General features: G+C 42.2%; 1 protein-coding gene and 1 long non-coding RNA gene across 3 annotated transcripts in view; one reads left to right on the top strand and one right to left on the bottom strand.

The window, feature by feature from the left end:
• Positions 1 to 48: 48 nt before the first annotated feature.
• LOC308458349 lies at positions 49 to 4,420 on the top strand. Of its 2 annotated transcripts, none has more exons than XR_013977248.1 (3): positions 49 to 365; positions 2,360 to 2,439; positions 3,861 to 4,420. It is a non-coding gene; the product is annotated as an uncharacterized lncRNA (long non-coding RNA). The 2 variants fall into 2 exon arrangements; XR_013977249.1 differs by having other exon boundaries at positions 52 to 268.
• TUT7 (terminal uridylyl transferase 7) overlaps positions 3,599 to 23,842 on the bottom strand; it is a 41,909-nt gene continuing 21,665 nt past the window's right edge. The window contains exons 12-29 of the mRNA XM_080972253.1: positions 23,348 to 23,528; positions 19,953 to 21,103; positions 19,230 to 19,380; positions 18,424 to 18,510; positions 18,089 to 18,189; positions 16,304 to 16,361; positions 14,860 to 14,963; positions 14,248 to 14,337; positions 14,048 to 14,161; positions 13,668 to 13,745; positions 11,165 to 11,342; positions 8,456 to 8,503; positions 8,268 to 8,359; positions 7,824 to 7,939; positions 7,219 to 7,535; positions 6,139 to 6,212; positions 5,926 to 5,989; positions 3,599 to 4,596 (exon numbers count right to left, since the gene is read on the bottom strand). Coding sequence (XP_080828379.1) covers positions 4,529 to 4,596; positions 5,926 to 5,989; positions 6,139 to 6,212; positions 7,219 to 7,535; positions 7,824 to 7,939; positions 8,268 to 8,359; positions 8,456 to 8,503; positions 11,165 to 11,342; positions 13,668 to 13,745; positions 14,048 to 14,161; positions 14,248 to 14,337; positions 14,860 to 14,963; positions 16,304 to 16,361; positions 18,089 to 18,189; positions 18,424 to 18,510; positions 19,230 to 19,380; positions 19,953 to 21,103; positions 23,348 to 23,528 — 3,072 coding nt within the window. The 3' untranslated portion in view covers positions 3,599 to 4,528. The remainder of the gene's footprint in view (positions 4,597 to 5,925; positions 5,990 to 6,138; positions 6,213 to 7,218; positions 7,536 to 7,823; positions 7,940 to 8,267; positions 8,360 to 8,455; positions 8,504 to 11,164; positions 11,343 to 13,667; positions 13,746 to 14,047; positions 14,162 to 14,247; positions 14,338 to 14,859; positions 14,964 to 16,303; positions 16,362 to 18,088; positions 18,190 to 18,423; positions 18,511 to 19,229; positions 19,381 to 19,952; positions 21,104 to 23,347; positions 23,529 to 23,842) is intronic.

Genomic DNA, 23,842 nt, shown 5'->3' with positions numbered 1-23,842 from the left:
CGGGGGCGGGAGCTTAAGGACGGCGCGCTCCTATTGGGTACGCAGCGGGCCAGTGGGAAGTCCGCCGTGAAGGAGGCGTCTCGCGCGCTCTCTCTCCTCCCCCCACGTCCTTCTCAGGATGGCTGACCAATCAGCGGAGAGAGGAGGAGCGGGAGAGGCGGGAAGAGTTCGATTCCGGCCCTTGAGGAGAGAGAGAGAGAGAGAGCGGCTCGCCCGCTGCGGAGGGATACGAGGCCGAGGGGCGCCGGGATTAGTTCTCTGCGCGGAGGTGTAATACTCAGGGGGACGTAGTTGGCGCAATAACAATAGCAAAAACAAAATATTTGCTTTGTCTTATTTAAAACTCTCCCCGCACGCGCACTGAGGTCAGAAACCCAGGTTGCATTCTTTTATTTTGGGGTGCCTCAATCTTAGGTACACTTTTGTCGTTTAGTCGTGTCCGACTCTTCGTGACCCCCTGGACCAGAGCACGCCAGGCACTCCTGTCTTCCACTGCCTCCCGCAGTTTGGTCCAACTCATGCTGGTAGCTTCGAGAACACTGTCCAACCATCTCGTCCTCTGTCCTCCTCTTCTCCTTGTGCCCTCCATCTTTCCCAACATCAGGGTCTTTTCCAGGGAGTCTTCTCTTCTCATGAGGTGGCCAAAGTATTGGAGCCTCAGCTTCAGGATCTGTCCTTCCAGTGAGCACTCAGGGCTGATTTCCTTCAGAATGGATAGGTTTGATCTTCTTGCAGTCCATGGGACTCCCAAAAGTCTCCTCCAGCACCATAATTCAAAAGCATCCATTCTTCGGCGATCGGCCTTCTTTATGGTCCTGCTCTCACTTCCATACATCACTACTGGGAAAACCATAGCTTTTACTATACAGACCTTTGTTGGCAAGGTGATGTCTCTACTTTTTAAGATGCTGTCTAGGTTTGTCATTGCTTTCCTCCCAAGAAACAGGCATCTTTTAATTTCGTGACTGCTGTCACCATCTGCAGCGATCATGCAGCCCAAGAAAGTAAAATCTCTCACTGCCTCCAATTCTTCCCTTTCTATTTGCCAGGAGGTGATGGGACCAGTGGCCATGATCTTCGTTTTTTTGATGTTGAGCTTCAGGCCATATTTTGCGCTCTCCTCTTTCACCCTCATTAAAAGGTTCTTTAATTCCTCCTCATTTTCTGCCATCAAAGTTGTGTCATCTGCATATCTGAGGTTGCTGATAGTAAATCCCATTCAATGCAGTGAGACTAGCCTTTGAGCAAAGGTATAATAATAATAATTTATTATTTATACCCCACCCATCTGGCTGGGTTTCCCCAGCCACTCTGGGCGGCTTCCAACAAAACACTAAAATACAATACTCTATTAAACATTAAAAGCTTCCCTAAACAGGGCTGCCTCCAGATGTCTTCTAAAAGTCTGGTAGTTGTTTTTCTCTTTGACATCTGGTGGGAAGGCGTTCCACAGGGCGGGTGCCACTACCGAGAAGGCCCTCTGCCTGGTTCCCTGTAACTTGGTAGAATGAGCTGCACTCTTAAAGACATAATTTGGCGTCTCGTTCAATAGGATTGTTGAATAAATTAACTGAGAGGCCTTTTGACCAATTGCAGTAAATGGTAAAGGACCCCTGGATGGTCAAGTCCAGTCAAAGGCGACTCTGGGGTTGCGGCGCTCATCTCGCTTTCAGGCCGAGGGAGCCGGTGTTTGTCCACAGTCAGTTTTCCGGGCCATGTGGCCAGCAGGACTAAGCCGCTACTGGCGCATGGAGGACCGTGACGAGTTCCAGAGCGCACGGAAACGCCGTTTACCTTCCCGCCGCAGCGGTACCTATTTATCTACTTGCACTGGTGTGCTTTCAAACCGCTAGGTTGGCAGAAGCAGCGGGAGCTTCACTCCATCACGGGGATTCACACCATCGACCTTCCGATCAGTAAACCCAAGCAGCTCAGTGGTTTGGACCACAGAGCCACCTGCGTCCCACTGCCAATTGGAGAATCATGAATTCAGCATCAATAAGTTTTGGCAGACTGACTCCATTTCTTCAGGTCCGGTGTTGATTTTAGTTCCCGCAGCTTTTCGGAAAGCAGTCCCTGTATTAGTTTGCACAATCCATCCAAGACGAGGATATGCAAAAAGGTTATTTGAACCCGGTTGCAATACCTGCTAAACTATTCCTGATGTAGGTGGAGCGGGATCCTTTCTGGATTCTGGAACTTGGCCTCTCTGAACCTAGTGCCTTGTTTGGGGCTAAAGCTCCCATCCTTTCTGATCACCACCTATGCTGGCTGAGGCTAACAGGAGTTATGATCTAAAATATTTAAAAAACACCAGGCTGGGGCAGACTGCTGTTAACAGACATCCTTTATTCTACAGCTATCCTTGAACCACAGATTCCAGAAGAAAGCCAGTTTGCTGGGTCATAAAGGAGCTTATATGAACACGGTTTCACTTTTGTAAGTACTACTTTAAGGGCATCTGTCAGAGGTGGCGTGAAAACCTATTAAACAGAACCAAGTTCTACTATGATCTAAAGAATATTGGGGATGTGTGATTAGAAATGCTTCACAGTAATTTTTATACTTCCACCAGTTGACCAGAGAGATTTCGACATACAGCACAGTGACTAAACTTACTAAAAGGTAAAGGTACCACTGCCCGTACGGGCCAGTCTTGCCAGACTCTAGGGTTGTGCGCTCATCTCACTCTATAGGCCGGGAGCCAGCGCTGTCCGCAGACACTTCCGGGTCACATGGCCAGCGTGACGAAGCTACTCTGGCGAGCCAGAGCCGCACACGGAAACGCCGTTTACCTTCCCGCTAGTAAGCGGTCCCTATTTATCTACTTGCACCCAGGGGTGCTTTCGAACTGCTAGGTTGGCAGGCGCTGGGACCGAACGACGGGAGCGCACCCCACCGCGGGGATTCGAACCGCCGACCATGCGATCGGCAAGTCCTAGGCGCTGAGGTTTTACCCACAGCGCCACCCGCGTCCCGACTAAACTTACTAAACGTATGCAAATTGTATAACAAGCACCGCAGAGCAGGTCAACTGCTCAGATGCTTACTTAAATGTACAGTGTCAGGAATTGTGAGAAAAAGCCTGAAGTACAACCAAATGCAGAAATTGCCTATCTGTGCTGTAGTACTTTAAATAGCAGACACTTGGACGCATGTCCATCCCACTGAAAGTGATATTCCAAGGATGAGTAACTTCTGATTTCTGTCTACCTGATTTCCATTGACTCATCTCCAGATCAGAGATTGTCAGTGAAGCCAATTACTGAACATTTTACATGCTTTGAAAAGCCAAACCAACTCTGAAAAATTATTAGCTTCAACTGGAATACCTGTAACAGTTTATAGTGCAAAAGGGAAGCAAGCTGCTCTTACTGGACTTTTCCCTCCACACCACAAGGCCATTCTTACCACCAACTGCTCTGTAGGAACGATCCGGATGACTTGTTATATGAGGACATTGTTCTCTCTTTTTTTTAAAAAAAATGTAAAGTCTAATATTTTGTGCAACCTGCCTTGGAAGGATACATTGAAAGGATGAGTAACTAATAAATAAGACTAAATCTTCTTTATGATTCATACAATACAAAAAAGGAACTTTAAAGTTTTCACTTGGTTGGTTTATTTCAAGGTCATAAATAACAGTGGCCTAATTTTTTGCTGTATATTTTTCCTGGAAAGGGTATGTTGTACCATATCCAGAAAACCTGACATTAAGCCTTGATGACAATAAAAAAGCAAATCCTTGTCTACTTCATGGATCTTCTTCACTTTTCAATAAAGCAGAAGTGGATTCATTTAACTGCCAAATATACCTCTTGTTTCCTTATAGGAGTTTTGTGTTTTTGTGTGTTTTGCAGACAATGGGAAAATATTACAGCAGCAGCAAACAGAACCAGCCTCTCAGCCTCTCCGTACAGAAGCACAGCAGCATATCAAACCATAAAACAACAAAGGGAAGAATTCATTCAATGACACAGCTTTTCTACAGAGATTTTACATAAAAGTTTGCTTACGTCCATGTGTTAGCTCCCCACAGATTAAAATATTTGCAAATACGGCAGTAGCAATCCAGAAACATTTCAAAACACTTTTACGCAAGGAATCAGTAAATGATCATAATTAATAAATACCCTTTTAACCCTTCAAATATAATATTTTGAAGGAGACACTATATTTGGCTTGCACATCATTTAAGTGCACTCAAAACATTCTGATCGAATGTAGAAACTCTTAGAAGTGGTTTGAGTTAGGAACCTCCCTGATCTACATGTTTTACCTAGTAAATACAAAAACATGGTTTTCTATTAAAATGCTCATCTATTAAGAGCTGGGATTCATGGTATGAACAAACATTAAAATCCATTGCTTTTTATCTTTAGCAATTTAATTAAAATAAAATGTGTTTTCTTTAAACTTATATTGAAGACTGTTTGTGCTGCTGTTTTGTGAACCTGGAGGCTATAAAGAAAATAAACATTTAAGGAAATGGACGGTCTGTATTGCAACGTAAGATTGCTTCGATCCCTCATGAATCTTGATGAGGCCTCTTCTGTGAAGCTTTTCCCTGAGTCATATATTTACTGGAAAGGCTGCCTGTATATGGGGAGAAAGACCACAAAAATGAGTAAATAGGTAGAAACCAAACTAGTTAATTTTTTAGTAACATATGTTTTTAGGTTACAATGATGCAAACTCAGCAGAGCCAAGAAAAACGGGGCACTTGGACACTTCCAAGTCTATTCCAAGCTACCCACCATGTCTTTGACTGTAACCTCCTGTTACACATCTACACTAAAGCACCGTCTTTGTTTTCTCTAAGCATGTCTCTGTCATGATCTCAAGGTATATTTATCCAGCGGCACCAGCATGCCTCCACTTCTGTATTCCTTTCTTTGGTCTGTTACTTCTGCCCATACATTCTGTCACTAAATTTGTTTCTCTTGAAGTTTCCAATCTAGTGCTTCATACAAAGCCTCTGTAGATGTCAAATATTGCAGCAGCTATTGGAAAGCTCCAAGTATCCCATTCTTTGTTGAAGTGCTTGAGTGGTGGTGGCTGTGCAAATGCAGGCATTCTGGGATAAGACTTTGTCTGGATCTATTTCAACTGGTTTTGTTATTTACTACTGCTGTCTTGATCACTCTGATGGAAGGAGAGGGGACCCCAACTCTGTTGGTTCTTCTAGACCAGGGTGGGGAACACACCCACCTAACCCACACCTGATACAACATGACACCAAGAGTGGGACAGGTATATAATAATAATAATAATAATAATAATAATAATAATTTATGATTTATACCCCACCCATCTGGCTGAGTCTCCCCAGCCACTCTGGGCAGCTCCTAATCAAGTGTTAAAAACAATACAGCATTAAATATTAAAAACTTCCCTAAACAGGGCTGCCTTCAGATGTCTTAAAAATAGGATAGCTGCTTATTTCCTTGACATCTGATGGGAGGGCATTCCACAGGGCAGGCACCACTACCAAGAAGGCCCTCTGCTTGGTTCCCTGTAACCTCACTTCTCGCAGTGAGGGAACTGCCAGAAGGCCCTTGGAGCTGGACCTCAGTGTCCGGGCTGAACAATGGGGGTGGAGATGCTCCTTCAGGTATACAGGACCATTTAGGGCTTTAAAGGTCAGCACCAACACTTTGAATTGTGCTCGGAAACGTACTGGGAGCCAATGCAGATCTCTCAGGACCAGTATTATGTGGTCCCGACGGACACTTCCAGTCACCAGTCTAGCTGCCGCCTTCTGCATTAATTGCAGTTTCCGGGTCACCTTCAAAGGGTTAGGTAAAGATGTGACTGGTGGAGTGCTATGCAAGGGACTTGTGAAGAATGCTCCAGTACACCAAACGACCAGCTGATTCTCACGCGTGCAGAATGCTATGCGTAGGCCAAGCCTAGTTCACAAACCTGATTGGGGACTCAAGAATATTCTTCCTTTCTGTTTCTTTTTTTCTTCTTGTAAAAGCAGTCCCTTAAAAAGAAAAGCCAGGAGTGACCATTTGAAGATAAGTTATTGCAAGATGTAATAGCAGCATAACATTTAAAATAAGAATTGTGCTATGCAGCCAAAAGTTAATTTTTTACTTTAAAATAAATAAATCACACGTGGTAACTGTTTACCTGATTCAATCGACCAGAATGCTTAACAGCACTGGATAAAGGGGACCCACATGGACTTTCCAACTTCAAGGCACCTAGGAAAGTTAAAATCTAATGAGATTAAAATTTACCTTACAAGAAAAATCTACTTTGGAAAAATCCACCTATTAATTGGAACAGTAAAAAGCATGCCAAAGGTCAACTTTCAAAATCTTTTTTTTCTTCCTTCAGGGCAGTTCTGATTTATTTATTTTTTAAAAAATAAAAATAAATTCCCCCACCCGCTGGCTTTGTATTTGACAACCACGAAGGCTGCCATTTGAAGTAGGGGCTTTCCTTGCCCCATGCTCCCATTGAAAATATCACATACAGTGGTGCCTTGCAAGACGAAATTAATCCGTTCCGCGAGTCTCTTCGTCTTGCGGTTTTTTCGTCTTGCGAAGCACGGCTATTAGCGGCTTAGCGGCTATTAACGGCTTAGCGGCTTTAAGAAAAAGGAAACAAACTCGCAAGAACTCGCAAGACGTTTCATCTTGCGAAGCAAGCCCATAGGGAAATTCGTCTTGCGGAACGACTCAAAAAACGGAAAACTCTTCCGTCTAGCGAGTTTTTCGTCTAGCGAGTTTTTCGTCTTGCGGGGCACCACTGTATCTTAGGCTGCTTTTACTCTCTCTCTCTCTCTTCCTTGGGGGGGGGGGACAGCTTTGGTGGGGGAGCTTTTCAACAAGGAAATGGCGTAAAGGGAAATGGTTAAAAAGCTACCAGCCACTCCTAGGAATCAAACAAAACATCTGAAAACATTTACTCTCTCTACTGAAAAGTATTTCAGAACCACAACTTTAGAAAAGTTTTATGGGACAATTTACTGCGTTCATCCGTTGTGGGAGGAGGGGGAACTAATTGTTTTGATAATGTTACGCTTAAGCTTATATCCTGTTTCTTGAATTTTTTTTAAAAAAACATCATATTGGTTGCCCTCGTCTGCAAAGAAAAGAAAAGAGAAGAGAAAAGAAAAGAAGCCCACAAGTGTCACTAAAATTCCCAGTTGACCTTAAAACATATTTTTAGTACCATGAACACTATTATTGTTGGGCTGAGTACCTGCAGCTCCTTTGTGCTGAGGGCACTCTTTTTTAATATGTCCTTCCCTTCCACAAATAAAGCAACGCTTTTCTCTGTCTTCCTGTCGCTTCCATTTCTCTGCTGGCTGCTTGGGTGTCTTCTCTTTTGCAGTTTCCATTGCTCCCCTACCCAATTTGTTTTTGTTAGGTGTACATATCTGCAATCTCCCATCTTTTAGCAGGACATCTCTTTCTGCAATTTTAACAGGGGTCTCTTTTTCCTCTTTACTTCTTTTTTCTTTGTTTTCTGTGTATCTTTGGTTTTTAAGATCTTCACTCTCATGCCGTCTTCTGGGTCTAAGAATGCATGAATCACAGTAAAATTTATCTTAAGGCAGCCTGAATATGAAAAAATGTACTAAAATTCCCTTAAGGCTTGCTAAATGTCACACTAAAGCATTTATATGTGCTACGAATTACTACACCAAGGGGTTTCACACCCAACGTTCCCCAGTGCACTCATAATATTTCCAATCCGCTAACAATGGTTAGGAAATGGGGAGCGTTATGTCTGCACTACTGTCAGTAAAAAAAATCTGCACAATTAGAGGCATATTATCCTTCAGCGAGGCAAAGCGTACTTACTTTCTCCGCATGGGACAGTCTTTCATGAAATGCCCAATTTTACCACAAATCCTGCAACATCTATCATTTGGGGCCAGTTCACCTTCTGTCAGCACCTCTGGGTCAAAAAAATATTCCTAACAAAAATACAAAATGTTAGCATTGAACTGAAATGGGCAATTCTTTCTGACTAGTGCAAAACAAGCAAACACTACTGGTTGCATATTCCTGTGTTTGAAAATTTCAGCAAGGACTAGTGAAACATCTGAGACAGGGTTCCTAAAGTGTGGCTCACAAACTGAATTCAGGTAGTTTGCAGGGTGTCCATATTAAATATTTATAATGATTTTAAACTTTATTTTTGTAGGTACTTTTATTTCTTATCTATATAATTCAAATTGTAATGCAGTACAATACAGCATAGAACATCTTAATAAAATGTTGTTAGAAATCTAACACACTCACCATCTTTGAAGAGTATTCTTTAGGAAATCCTCTTACCGGGGTGCCAAACACCCTCCTACCATTTATAAAAGCCTTCATTATAAAGTTTGTCACTAGAGTAATCAAAAGAAAAACAATGATCAATTAAATGGAAACAGAGTCATATAAAAGTATATCTCTGTACAACATAATTTATGGCAATCACTTACTTTTTCTTGACAAACCGGCTCCAAGATTGTGATTCAGGTCGAAAGGATCTGCAAGAAGGGTGTTGCAGGTTTTAACAAAACCCATATTAAAATAGCTCGTGAACAAACAGAATCCAAAGAACAAAAAAACCAATGGGAATGCTGGTTACATTTTTAATGCTGAGCCACATTTATAAAACAGATTTCTTCCCCTTCCTCATGTACAAAGAAAGGGAAAACACTGAAGAGTGATCTAAGATTTTGACGACAAGAAGATGAAAAACCTTCAACAAGATAAAGCAATAGTTGTTCAAACTGAAAAACTAAGCCAATCATTTTATTGCAAAAAAATGTATATAGAGAAAAAACTGTAGTACAGGGGACCCCTACTCACTCGGGGGTTCTGTTTGCGGCCACCAAGCAGAGCGAGTGGAGATTCCCCCGTTCCGCCCCCATCATACCACCTTGCGGCGCCGAAAACAGCGCATGTGTCAGTGGGAGCGTGCATGCTGATCGCACGCAAGTGGGGAGACACCTGTATAGTAATTCACAGTCAGAGGGAGCAGGCAGAAAAAGAACCACCAGTAAAGCGTGCCCGATCCTTGTATTTACTAGTTTATTAAGAATAGAGAAGCAGGGATTATATAGATAACGCTGCACGGCCAAACAGAACTAGTCACTTGGGGATTACCAGCATGAGCTCCCCGACAGCTAGCCAATAATATTCTATGTCTATTCAAGGGAAAGCTAGAGCAAATGCAAATCAAGGCAACAAGCTATGCAAGAAAGCTGGAGTGATAAAAGGCTACCCTTTGATGGCCAATATCATGTGCCTAGCATGGCCCATGACACTTCATAAGACACAGAAGGGAGGATCAAAGGAAGCAAGTTCAGAGTCCAATGATGGCATACTACAAAACACCTCCATCAGTCCATTTTATATACCAATCTAACTTGGGGTCTAGGGATGCAGGTGGCGCTGTGGTCTAAACCACTGAGACTCTTCGGCTTGCCCATCGGAAGGTCGGCGGTTTGAATCCCCATGACGGGGTGAGCTCCCATTCTCAGTCCTGCCAACCTAGCACTTCAAAAGCACGTCAAAGTGCAAGTAGATAAATAGGTACCACTCCGATGGGAAAGTACAGTGGTGCCTCGCAAGACGAAATTAATCCGTTCCGCGAGAGTCTTCGTCTAGCGGTTTTTTCGTCTTGCGAAGCAACCCTATTAGCGGCTTAACGGATTAGCGCTATTAGCGGTTTAGCGGCTATTAAAGGCTTAAAGGCTTAGCGGATTAGCTGCTAAAAGGCTATTAAAGGCTATTAAAGGCTTAGCGGATTAGATGAAGGGGGGGGGGAAGCGAAAAAAAAATCTCAAGACTCGCAAGACATTTTCGTCTTGCGAAGCAAGCCCATAGGGAAATTCGTCCTGCGAAGCAACTCAAAAACGGAAAACCCTTTCGTCTAGCGGGTTTTCCGTCTTGCGAGGCATTCGTCTTGCGGGGCACCACTGTAAATGGTGTTTCCGTGTGCTGCTTTGGCTTTGCCAGAAGTGGGTTAGTCATGTTGGCCACATGACCCGGAAGCTGTCTGCGGACAAACATTGGCTCCCTCAGCCAGTAAAGCGAGATGAGTGCGCAACCCCAGAGTCGTTCGCAAATGGACTTAACTGTCAGGGGTCCTTTACCTTTACCTAATTTGGCCTCTATTGGTGTTTCCTTCCCCCTATATCTCACATCCCATTGTTTAACACAACGCCTAGCCTAAAGGTAAAGGTAAAGGACCCCTTGATGGTTAAGTTCACTCAAAGGCGACTATGGGAATGCAGCACTCATCTTGCTTTCAGGCCGAGGGAGCCAGCATTTGTCCACAGACAGCTTTCTGGGTCATGTGGCCAGCAGGACTAAACCGCTTCTGGTGCAACGGAACACCGTGAACACCAGAGCGCACGCAAACACCATTTACTGTCCCGCCACTGGTATCCATTTATCTACTTGTACAGGTGTGCTTTCGAACTGCTAGGTAGGCAGGAGCTGGGACAGAGCAACAGGAGCTCACCCCGTTGTGCGGATTCAAACCACCAACCTTCTCAGTAGTTTAGACCACAGCGCCACCTGCATCCCTATAATGCCTAGCCTCCTTAATCTCAATGTATGGGGCAGCTTTTTCATGGACTAGACGCTTCCACAGATGAGTGTCAAAGAAGAAAAGGGAACGTGGTACCCTTCTCAGAAGGCATCAGGAAGCATACTGTGCAGGTGCATTACTGTCAAGTGGACAGCAACGTTCTGGGCGAGTCAGTGATCTCATCTGTGCTCATGCCAGGTGGGGCTCAGTGCTGAAGCAACAGACCTGTGGTGTCTGCTGTCTCTTCCCACCCCTGCTGGTAAGGGTCCTAGGTCCCCCCCTCCCATATTCAGTTGAGCAAAGTGGCAGTTGTGCCAAGGCATTGCTAGTCTACAGTCAGCATCCAATAACTGTGGCATCACAGCTCATGATGCCGTGTTCATACAACAGCTCGCGGTGTATTTTTAAAACTAATTTGCCAGTACAATGCTTTTCCAATCAGGTTGCTAAAATGCAAATTCCTTTGAGCAGTTTGCTGCCTATACTGTGACAGACCTTTAACTGTATTACTCCCCCAACAGAAATTAAGCATTTCACCAAACTTGGCCCTGTTGTTCAAATATATTTGTTAAATGATGAATAAAGGTCTCATAATTTAGAGGAATACCTTCAATAACTATGTATTTTGAAGTCCACTGCTTCTTGAATGTTGTAAGCAAACTTTTTCTTCGGATGCAGATAACGTGCTCTTTAAAATCAAATTCTTCGGTATAGAAACGGAGAAGTCCTAGCCATAATTCACCAATGGATTCTTTGTTTTTACCAAAGTCTGGCCAAACTGCAGGCTGGAAGTGAAATATATATCTTTTTCAGGTGTAGACAATAGCATGCAATTTGCTGATCTTTTGTCACTCTTTGCCTAGATGTGTGAATTGTTCCAACCTTGTAGAAAGGGTCAATTGCCAGTTACCCTGGGGCTGCCAGGCTAAAGAGAAGCATACTCTAGTTCTATCCAGGGGGCTACTGGGCTGTCAAGGTATTGGATTTGTGTTTATGTAAATTATTACAATATATTGTAAGCCGCATTGAGAATCATTGGATTGAAAGGATGGATACAAGTCTTCTACTAATTTAAGTAAATTGGAGGGTGTGGTGTTTGCCCTCCTAGGTTTGTGACATCATACTGGGTTCATAAGGAAAGGGTTAACTAAGTGTAAAATGACTGACCAATAGGAACCCAAGGGGAGGAGTTAGAGTTAGAGTTGTTAAGAAGTCATTCTGGAGTTAGAGAAGAGAGAGAGAGAGAGAGAGAGAGAGAGGATAAGTCTGTGGGTTGGGCTGGTCTGATGTGAGAGAGTGAGAGAAACTGTTAAGTTGAGATAATCAGTCGAAAGGTATTAGGAAGGTATAGGCCGGTAAAGAAACTAAGGTTAAGAAACTGACAAGAAAATCAACTGAGAAACCATACTTGTTAATGCTTACAAAATAAACTTGTTTATTTGATTTAATTTTAACAACTGTCTGGACTCAGTGTGTACCCGAGAGTAACGGGTTGGTGGCAGCGGGGAAGCGAGCACAGTGGGGGCACAGGGATCAATAGACTGTCAAACGTCCGGGGACTCTGTGTGATTGCCACAATGGAGGGTTCCTAACTGAGAACTGCTAGTAAATCTTACATCTGCTGAGATCCTCGGATCTGGCTGCAAATAATTTGCCAATCATGAGCTACCAAATAAATGATGGGTTAAAATGACCCCATCTACTTGATTGGCAAGCATTTTCAACATGAATTCTGCAAACAGGTGTGATAAGAATGAAACAGTTTTGATGGTTCATGTAAGGAAGCTTCCAACTGCTAAATATATACACCACAATTCAGGTTTGTAAGGGGTTTTTTAGGGTCTTACTTTTATTAACTCCCCAAAAGCCTTTGCAGTGATATTTTTGCACAAACATAAATTAATACTTAAGTAAATCAACAAAGTTCTGTGGGATAATCTGCCTCATATAATCAACACGTTTAAGTCTAATTAATGAAGGGGTTAAGACCATAGAGTAAGCTGTCCTGGCAGGCTTAGCTTACCTCGGGAATTACTAATAATCAAGCCTTTGTTTCCCTCTAGCCTACATGTGAACTCCAGTGTGCAAAGAGTTCTGAGCTGCTGCCTCCAGCCACATGGCTCTAACAAGCCTCTTTTAAGTTCCTGTACCAATAATTTAAGAACTTTCACCAGTTAAGTTTTACTGCCTATGCAACATGAATCTGACCTCTGGACAGTTTATAAGTGAACCATTTTTATCTTACCAAACATGTGGTCTTTTTCTATGCGAGGGAAAGAGGGAATCTTTGGAAGGAACTTAGAAGGGCATATTTCAAAGGTCTAACAGACTATATTTCCACACTTTGTTGAGTATTTTTGATTTAAACTCTCTGCTGGAGTTCTCTCACCAAATAAGACTTGTCCCAAACTCCTTTTATATCTATATTTTTTCCCTTGTCACCAACACATTCTACATTTCACTGTGTATGCTCTCATAATGTTTTCTTTCTATCTTGGCAAAAAGGAAGTAGATAAATGCAAAGAATGAAGAAAATGAACAGAACTGGTTCTGATCTCAGTATCTGCTGACATAAATATTAGTGAATAACTTAAACATCATTTTAAGAGGCCACTAGATCATTAGGATCTTATGAGCACAGTACAGTGGTACCTCGGGTTAAGTACTTAATTCGTTCTGGAGGTCCGTTCTTAACCTGAAACTGTTCTTAACCTGAAGCACCACTTTAGCTAATGGGGCCTCCTGCTGCTGCCATGCCGCTGGAGCACGATTTCTGTTCTCATCCTGAAGCAAAGTTCTTAACCTGAAGCACTATTTCTTGGTTAGCGGAACCTGAAGCATATGTAACCCGAGGTACCACTGTACTGCCCTTTTCTCATGCCATACAATTGAGGTAAAAATGACCAACAGTGTCACAATGTCCTCTGCAGTTTATAAAAAGTTACAACTGGGATTACGAAGCACAAGGTAACATACTTCGTTAAGTGTGAGCAAACTTACTTATTTCCCCCCCAATTTCCCATGGTCAGTTTGACCTCATTAAAAAGGTTAGGAGTGTAACTTTACTTAAGATTACATAGCAGAGTTGTTTTCGTATTAGCCAGACTCACCAGTTCATCTGTTTTGTCAAAGAAATAGACATTCCAGCCATCAACTAGAATTTCGGGTTTCTTTGGCTCTTGGTATATCTAAGAAAATAAATATTAAGACTATCAGGGCAGGAGATTAGTGCTTTTGAGATGTTTTCAAGTGAGTGTGCAAGCATAACAGGGTAGAATCCAATGTTGTGCAAGCAAAATTCCAGTCCTGCAACAGGACTTTGCTTTCCTCTCTTCCCCAGTCCCCACCGCATTCCCAAAATCTGTTCCAGAGGGTCTCCCGGCAGTGCAGAGCAGTTTTTGAGTGTTTGTAGGGGCTACAAGAAGGAGGGAAAGGCGAAGTCCCTATGCACAATGTTGTGCACACACACACACAGGCTTAAAGTGTGTACCTCTTGAAGAACAGGAATGACAGGAGGGTTTCTCTGCTGAAGGAAGTAGAGCACCATTAGAGTATAGGCATAGGAAGATAGGCTGCCTCTAGATGCATCACCAATATCACACATCTGAAAAGAGGGGGGTAACAGAAATTAGTGGAAAAACTTAACGGTTATCACTTTTTCTCCCCCAGTTAACTAGAACATTGATGTACCTTTGTGAAGACTTTCATTGTATAGCAGAGATATTTTACTCTTGGATCAATAGCTGCATAAGAGGACAAGAGTCTTGTGTTATGTAGAGCCTAGAAAGAAATGAGATTAGAATTTTGAGATGGATTGGTGAAGGAGGACAGCAACTGTATGACTTGGAAAGCTCTCTGAAATACCTCAGTCAACAGAAACAGCATTATTTCAGAAGCATGCGATTGGAATGTGGAATGAGCATGTACACCACAACCACAATTTTTTTTTACTTGCTATCTAAAAATTAAACAACCTTGTTTTAAAAATACCAAGTGAATAAAACACATAATTTCAACAAAAATATGCTGAAAATCACAGTGCATGTTTGGACAGATTTTAATACCAACCATTTCTACAAGACACTGAAGTAACTACCTTGACATATTTATTTTTTTTATTTCCCAAACTCTGTTGATCAGTTGTCCACATGAACCCCATTTCTGTTCATCATAAATACGGAAGAACTCATCCATGTAATTTGGATGAGTTTTCCTCCGTAACAGTAGCCCCATATCCCATTTGCTATATCTCCAGTGGCTATTTGAAGAAGTGCTTGAATTTCAACTAGGAGATGTTCTTACCAATGTATTATACAAGCTGATGTCTACTTCAAGACCACTTCGTACATGAAAGAACTTGACAATTGGCACTTTAGCAGTTGTTATCGGTAATATATTTCTTAGACCTATGGAAGTACAAAAATGAAGATTTATACCAGTTGAACTCCATAGGAATGATGTTGGCTGAAATTCAGCATTGTTAAGTACACAATGATACTTAGGCCACAACCCTATACAGAGTTATTCAGGAATACATCTCACTGAACTGAACACATCTCATTTTTGGCAGTGGTTTTCAACCATGTTCCAAGACATACTTAGGAAGCCTAGGGTTCCATGGAAGCTTATCAGGGATTCCTCAATGTGAAGAACAGTAACAGAAGACAGACAACTTGCACACTACTATTGATCTTTTTCTGCAATTTACACCCACAGGGGAGTGCTGAGTGTATTACGAAGCACAGTCATTTCAGGAAAAGTGATGGCAAGGCCTCAAAGCCCTGGCTAGCACACTCTACGAATGCCTTATAACGTGCCCCAAAAGTTTTAAAGCTATGGGCTACAACATGCCTGGGTTTTCCTATACACTTTGTCCAGTTTTGACAATTCCACCCAGAGGCCATTTTCGGCGGATAAATCTTGCCTATGTCTGGTGGATTCCGGACGTATGGCAGCCCTAATTAACTATGACCAAGCTGACAACGACAATGTTCTTCCAAAAGAGAACAACATGAATCCACACAGATCTGTCTAGTGTATTTGTTTTTAGCTTTAGAAATATCTATGAAGTGCTAGCAGCCTGGCTACAAGAAGACCCGGCTTCATTATTATTATTCCTCCTAAATTTAATATCTTCATCATTTTATGCAGACAAAGGCTATGCTAATTGTGCTATTTTTTTTGTTAGGTTTATTCCATCACCACCATTTTAGGTCATTGCAAGAATAGATTTTCACACTTTATGGCAACTAACTTGCATGTTTTTGTTTTGACTGTGGGCCAATGGCTAAGGGCAGACAGAGTTGCAGATATGTGGGCTAACAGACTTTAAGAATGTATCGCTATTATTGCAGACAGACCAATACTATCAAGTATTGTGCACCCAGGAGGGTTTGGGGGGAAAATTAAAATTTGATTGTTAGGATTCTGTACCAAAAATCAAATGAATGCATGCTAAATCAGGGAAGATGGCCAGCCCACCAATAACTAAGCTAAATTTCTCCATTCATTTATCACATAAATGATATGCAAAGAGAAGTCAATGCTTTATGGTTTTCAGACATACTAGAAAGCTCTTGTGGCTAAAGTGCATCAAAGGCCTGATCCTAAATTTAAACTCCTTTCGTGAGTGTTTTGCATCGGCAGAATCTGAAATTCACAAACACCCTCACACAATTCATGTTCCTGTGTGCATGGTTTAAAAAACAACAACATACAAACCAACCACATTTTCAGCAACAGTTACCTGAATGTTTCTTGAGCACTCTTGCAAGTTCTTCAATAATTCTTATACAGTCAAGTCCCTGTGATAAAAAAGAATACATCATAATCCATTTTTAAAGCTTTAAAAACACAGCAATACGACAAAGCTTAAGGAAAAGAATTACTCCCCAATATTACAATTGCCAGCATTACAATAGGCAGATCAATGGCTACAACATGCAGACCTAGCGAAGTTGCCCCACTGGGGCAGGAAGTTACATCTGCAAAATGTTTTTGTTCTGTTTGTTGGAATGTTTTTTTCTTTTAGATTTTTGTAAGAGGCAAAACCTAATTAAAATTAATTGTAAAAAACAAAAAGAAAATTTACACCTGCAAAATGGGACTTCCTCACCATATATGCTCCCCCATCCTTTCAGAGGCCTGGTAGAACCCATATAATGGATTTGGGAGCGATGCACAGGAAGAGGAGAGCAAGAGGAAGATAACTCCCAATGTGGTGAGTAGAACTCCTTGCTTACAGGACAACTTCACTGGATGTAACCCAGTGGGTGGGGTTTTTTTTTAAGAGGTCCTCTCATTCATACTGCACTTTTCTTCTATCATGAACCTGACTGTGTAACAGATCAATCCATACGGCTTTTAGCACCTCCAATTTAGAAAACGGCAAACATAAACTTGCTGTTGCACTCAACATCTCACAGCCCTGGTCAGATTTCATCTGGCTATCCAGGTAAAATTTCACAAGGGGCTTCCCAATGAAACCTTTCATAATTCCAGTTTCTTGTTAAAGGCTAGGAGGGAGGGGGAGAAAAGTAAAGACCCTTTTTTCTGTTCCCTGCAAGAGACAAACCAAGGCCAATCTACTATTGGGAAAAGACTGGCCATCGTGAACAAGCAACAGCACTAACATGTACAGGTTGCCCGCAAGACACAGGTGTCTCCTTTTTGCCTTCCATGCAATAGGTTGCTGTACCCAACTACACCAGATTTACATAACGAACAGACTGTTTTCAAGTGCAAATTGTTGTGACTTTGTTTATTCTCCTTTCCACTTCACACATCTGAAGTAGTTGCCGCTGAAAGTTGTGCAATTTTTTAAAACCCCAGAAATAAACAGTCACCATGATCAAGGTGTCACTACTATTTTAGGAGCGATGTCGGTGGTTTTATGCTGGTATCAATGCGACAACAGCATTGTAAGTGGTAGATTCAGGTAGGTAGCTGTGTTGGTCTGACGCAGTCGAACTATATCAATATATAATATATAAAAAAATTGTCTAGTAGCACCTTAGAGAGCAACTAAGTTTGTTCTTGGTATAAGCTTTCGTGCGCATGAAGAAGTCTCTAAGGTGCTCCTGCACAATTTTTTTTTTGTTTGAGCATTGTAGGTGATTACTGAATATCCACTTTGATGTAAAAGAAAAGAAAGTGGCTTCATCTGGAATCTATCTGGAATCTAAAAGACTGAACCTGCTCATTTATCAGCCTCTCTTGTTTTTTTGCACTGAATAGATTATGATTAACTAGACATGTCTGTGTGTGCACATGGAACACTATCAGCTTAGGGGGGAAACCTGAGAAAGATGCTTAGTAGATCAGCCTATGTCTTCCAGAGGAATGAACTTTTGCTGGCACAATGTAATCTCCCCTTCTTCTGCCCCCTGCACTGCAAACTGGAGGTTTGGAGAACCCTCAGGAGGAGGGGAAGGGGAACAAGAGGAAGGGGAAACAGCCCACTGTGCAACTGAGTATCACCCATAAACACACTTATTTGTACTTGTCGTGTTGCTCATGTTAAAAAGGCTACCTCAGCTGTTTCCAGACCATCAACTGTCATACAAATATCGAGATCACTTTGCTTGAAGCCAAATCCATTCTTTGAAGAGCCAAATAAGTTTAATTTAGTGCCTGTAAAGGAGGATGTATTTCAGAGAATTATTTGAGCACATTAGCATTCGTTAGTAATAAATATTGGACAATTAGGCCAAGAATGAAGAAAACAAGCTGTAATAAATATAAAGCATATCCTTAAATTTTCTGCTAGGCAACACATTCTGTAGTAACTGGTTTGAGATTAGTGACCTAAGGACATCATAAAAATTACTTTAGTACTTTGAAAATAAATATAATCACAAAGAACACCTGGAAACTCTTGTCTGATGAAATTTTCAAGATTTTGCCGTATATATTCACGAGCCTGGTCTTCTATAATGTTTGGAGCAAAGTCCTCTGTTGAAGAGACAGCATATATTCATTTAGAATCAGAATTATGATAACAAGTAGATGCACTAGAAAGACAATTTCTTTTATAATAATAATATTATGCTACACGTTAATTGACTGACGGTATATCTAGTTAACTTGAGGCATCAATATGAAATCTATAATGCAATACCCAATGCTGTTAGCCTAAAGTAACAGAACCAATTACAACATATAAATCTACATTTTTGGACAAAAACTTTGCGATTAGACTGTATCTTATATTGTGGTAAGCAGTGATGTAAGAACAAAGACATATACTTTGCATTTTATATTAAATGCTAGTTAATATACAACTTCCCAATCAATGTATATTTTAAAAGTGTTTTGTGGGTTTTAAGCAGTACGCATTAGTGTACAGCCTCAGCAGTGGACCTGGTTTGGAAATTGCCAAATAGCGGCAAAACAGTGAGGAATTACATGATTGGCAGCAGAGAAAATTGCAGGTAGGCAGAGGCACTTAATTCTTCCAACTACTTTCAACTTTCTTCTGCTCTCATCTTACAACCCTACCTCCAGAAATCATTTTCTCCAGCGATCTGCAAACACACTCCCCAACTCTAACATGGCAGAAGATTGTTGAGTGGAAAATAGCCCAAACTAAGAAAAATTACTTGACCCTGTTTATTTTGTACAAGTATTAATTTCCAAAAAATTCCAACCAAAATGAAGTTCAGTCAACTTACTATAACACTGGATGCACACTTGATCCAAAGTATTTAAGAACTTGGGTGTTAATGGTGGCAAAGGGTCCAGCTCAATTTTTTTGAAGTCTTCTGGGCAGTCCCTCTTTAGATGACCTTCTCGCTTACATAGGCTACACACAACTGTAGGTGACTGTATCAAAGAGAAAGGAAGACAGCCTTAAAACTTTTTTCTTCTCTGAGCTAAACTACACTCTCAAGCTTGCTAAATGATAAGTGGGAACAAGGCCTGGTAGGAGACAGCAAACATCACCTAGCTTAAAGTATAAATGGGGAGATAATGAATATATCTGTTATCAGGAATGGCCAGACTATGGTCAATGACACTCTCTGTACATCAGTAACAGCTTATCATATTATACATGTCTGACTGCAACTTCCAACTGTCATGTCATACTGACCGTGTTGAAAGCCTGCCATGCTATTTGCTCAAACCTGTGAATATTTTGACATGTGGAAGAAACTCAAAATAACAGTCAGCTTGATTATGGATTGTAGAAATTATAATGCATCAATGGAATTTTTTTATTTAAAAAAGAAAAAACTTGTTCCTCTAGTCCCGATTTATGACTCTGGAATTAAATGACGTTTGTGGGACCAAACACACAGCCTCTAATGTAGATTAGTCCTACCTCTACAGATTAACATGCAATGGAATGAAGGAACTGCAGCATAAATAGTATTTTACAATTTAGATGTTATTACCTTGCCTTTTGTGAAAGAGTATTTATTAAACTCATAGAAGAAGTCAGATTTGCCACACTGATCTATGAGCATGTTGCTTTCCAAAGACGCTTCTTTTTCAACATTATCTTCTTTATCCAAATCTGCCCTTGGAGGTTCATCTGCATTCTTCCTGAACTCACTGTCTTCATATTTGACAGAAATAAACAATTCTTCCTCTTCCGATAGAGGCTCTTCAATGCCAGATCCAGTGTACGTGTTATCCAGCTCATCTTCAGTATTGATAACATTCCCAAGTTGTCTCTGGTTTATGATACTGTGAACTTCCTCCTCCTCTTCCTCTTCTTCTTCCTCCTCTTCTTCCACTTCCTCCTCCTCCGAATTATCCATTTCAAATACTTGCTCCTGAGTTGCTGGTTCCAGTTTGATCAGGGAATCATCCAGTTCATCAGTTCCTTCTGTGCTCTCTGCATCCATGTCAACCTTATCGTCTAGTCCACCGCCGCATTCTGAACCAAACCCGTCAAGAGCAGCTACTGTATTTTGAAAATTCTCCATATCAGAAATGCTGTCAGTTTCAACATCATGCTCACCAGCTGGAACAGCAAGATCTCCACTTTCACTGTCTTCATCCAAACCTTGATTGATACCCAAACGTCCCTGCCATTTTCTATCACGTTCGGGCCCATCTTCTTCTTCCTCTTCATTTCCACTCTCTGTCTCCTCACAGCTCGGTTTATATTCCTCATTGTCGCCCGAAATAAATTCCTCAATTATGCAGTCTGAGTCCTCATGGGAAACACCTAAATGCTCTATATCGTCTGCCAACTGCTCTTCCACAAAGCTTTCAGCACCAAACACCTGAGAAGGATCCAACGCAGGTTCCTGAGGAAAATAAGAACTTTTCATGCTAGCAGTTACACAGCTGTCCATAGGCGATTTCTCTGGCTCGTCATGTGCATTTTGTATGTCAGGGATGCCAGGTTTAAGAGCGCTCTTCTCCGGCTCTGAGAGTGCCAAGGATTCAGCAGGTCTCTTTTGGTTGTTTTTTGTACTTTGTTTATGGGGCAAGGCAAAATACTTGTAAGTTGCCCGTAAGCAGTGAAGAATATATTCATAAACTAGTTGACTATTAAGGGTTCTTGCCACATTCCTCTTCACAGAGTAAGGATCTGGGGGAAACAAGCGTCGAAGTCAACTATATCTTACTGAAGGTGTTAAAGTAGGTCTTAATATTATCATCCCCCCCCCCCCAAGTCTAGGTGGATAATAAGATTTCCTCTTGGCCCTCAAAAGATCATAAAGGAGGCATCAAGTGAGCATCTCTGGGAAGCCTCTCTCCATAGCAGACACCCACTTCACAGATTTATCTATCACATCTGAGGCATGAATAAAACACACTTAAAGCCACATAAGCAGATGGCTATTAAAAACCCACAGGATTTACTTCAATCACTGAACTTAAGAGAAAGCAATGAAGCTTTTTAGCCAACAGCAAGCTACAGAAAGCAGGAGTGGCTAACCTTTAGCCCTCCAAGATCCCATTGAGAATACAGCTGCCACCAGTCCTGACCACTGGCTACTCTGACTGGGGCTGATAGGAGTTGAGAGTCCCAATACAATAAACCTGCCCACCAGGTGATATGGGTCATTATGCTCGGACTGTGAAATTCCGCTCAATGCCTCATTGACAATAGGTCTAAACATTTTCATTTAGGTGAGCATGCTTGTTGAGTCCAACTGCCCTGGTTTTGTGGGGTGCTGTTACTGTTCAAAGGGACGCGGGTGGCGCTGTGGGTTAAACCACAGAGCCTAGAGCTTGCCGATCAGAAGGTTGGCGGTTCGAATCCCCGCGACGGGGTGAGCTCCCATTGCTCGGTCCCTGCTCCTGCCAACCTAGCAGTTAGAAAGCACGTCAAAGTGCAAGTAGATAAAAAGGTACTGCTCCGGTGGGAAGGTAAACGGAGTTTCCGTGCGCTGCTCTGGTTCGCCAGAAGCAGCTTAGTCATGCTGGCCACATGACAGTGAGCTGTATGCTGGCTCCCTCGGCCAGTAAAGCGAGATGAGCGCCACAACCCCAGAGTCGGCCACGACTGGACCTAATGGTCAGGGGTCCCTTTACCCTTTACCTTACTGTTACGGTTCATGGAATGTGGTTATTACTTGAGTTTATTCTGCTTTTGATGGTTTTATTGTTTTATACTTGAAACTGTAAGCCACCCTGAGGGTCTCCATAGGGATGGAAAATAAGAAAACTATTTTTATGAAATAGATGTTTATCAGAAATATTTTGCAGCAAATGATTCTCTCTAGGAGCTACTTTACACAGCTGCTTGAGGTGAGGTGAGGTGGGGTGGGGTGTGTGCATAAACCACCTAATCTTTACCTCCGAGTGATGCAGTGATAAAACCCGAATATTCGGGCCATGAAAAGTTAAAGTGTGGCTTATATTCGCAGCCTTATCACATGGCTCCCCCCCCCCCCCAAGCAGCCCGGGAGTGTGGAACAAAGGCGTGTGTTGAGATTCTTGCATTGTATGCCCCACGGAGAGCCTCAAGGTCCATAAATAGCAACACCCTAGTGGTCCCGGGCCCTAAGGAAGTTAGATTAGCCTCAACCAGAGCCAGGGCCTTTTCAACACTGGCTCTGGCCTGGTGGAACGCTCTGCCTCATGAGACCAGGGCCCTGCAGGATCTGATTTTTTTCCGCAGGGCCTGTAAGACAGAGTTGTTCCGCCTGGCCTTTGGCTTGGAGCCAATTTGTTTCCCTCCCCCCCTTTCTTTTTCCTTTTTCCTTTCTCCTCCTGTGATGAGGCTGCATTTTAATATTTTAATGTTTCACTATTTTAATGTTGTATTTTAATCTTGTTTTTAAGTTGTATTCATTCAACTTGTTTTTATTATTGCTTGTTAGCCGCCCTGAGCCCGGCCTTGGCTGGGGAGGGCGGGGTATAAATAAAATTTATTATTATTATTATTATTAAGTAGTAATGGAGACCAATGTAAAGGCATGCTCAGCTGAACTGTTGTTCCATGCGCCACGGCCAAAACCAAGAGTCCTTACAGTCGTAATGAACACAAATAGAGAAAACAACAAAACAAAACTTAGTCTGAGTTTTCTCAGCTGTAGCTAATACTGACAGTAAGACCTGTCTCGAGGTTTTTAAGCAGAGGTTGGATGGCCACCTATCATATATGATTTAGTTGAGATTCCTGCATTGCAGGGGGTTGGACTAGATGACCCCAGGGTCCCTTCACACTCTACAGTTCTAAGATTGAATGATTTGAGTGGTACCTGCTTAAGAAGAATGTCAAAAGGGGGGGAAAGGATAGTCTGCTTTAAATGCCAAACAATACACATTTCTTCAACAGGTAATACAAATTGGACCTCCCTGCAAACGAACTACTTTCAAATACCTTCCACAGCAATCCGCTTTTTAGGCCAGTCCTTCGATTCACGAGACACTTTTTCTTTGAGGCGTATGCTAATGACTAAGTCAGCCAAATTAAACTCCAGGGCGTAGAAACGAAGCAGTTCAACCCAGAGCTGTCCAACTGGGACTAAACATTGATGATCCGAATCAAACACTAAAGGAACCTGCCAATTAAAACAAAGGCTGGATTATCTGATTTGCCTGGCATCTGCGCTCCAAAGCTAAAAAAAAGGCAGTATCACACTTTGGCCTAGATTTGAAGATTTAAGTTCAAGTGCAGTGGACCCTCCCTCGGGTTACGTACCTCTCTGGATACGTAATCTTCGGGTTGCAAAAGCGGCAAACCTGGAAGTATTTTTCCAGGTTTCGCCGCTTGCGCATGTGAGCACTCTGCACGCCACACACATGCACAGAAGCGCTCTATCGTGTTGCGCACATGCGCAAAAGCGGTGCCTTTGGTTATGGATTTTCGGGGGGG

This window comes from Podarcis pityusensis (genome assembly GCF_964106645.2).
Source record: "Podarcis pityusensis genome assembly, chromosome: 11".
NCBI classification, from domain to species: Eukaryota; Metazoa; Chordata; class Lepidosauria; order Squamata; family Lacertidae; genus Podarcis; species Podarcis pityusensis.
The sequence above is the reverse complement of the archived record's forward strand: the minus strand, read 5'-3'. Positions and strand labels throughout refer to the sequence as shown.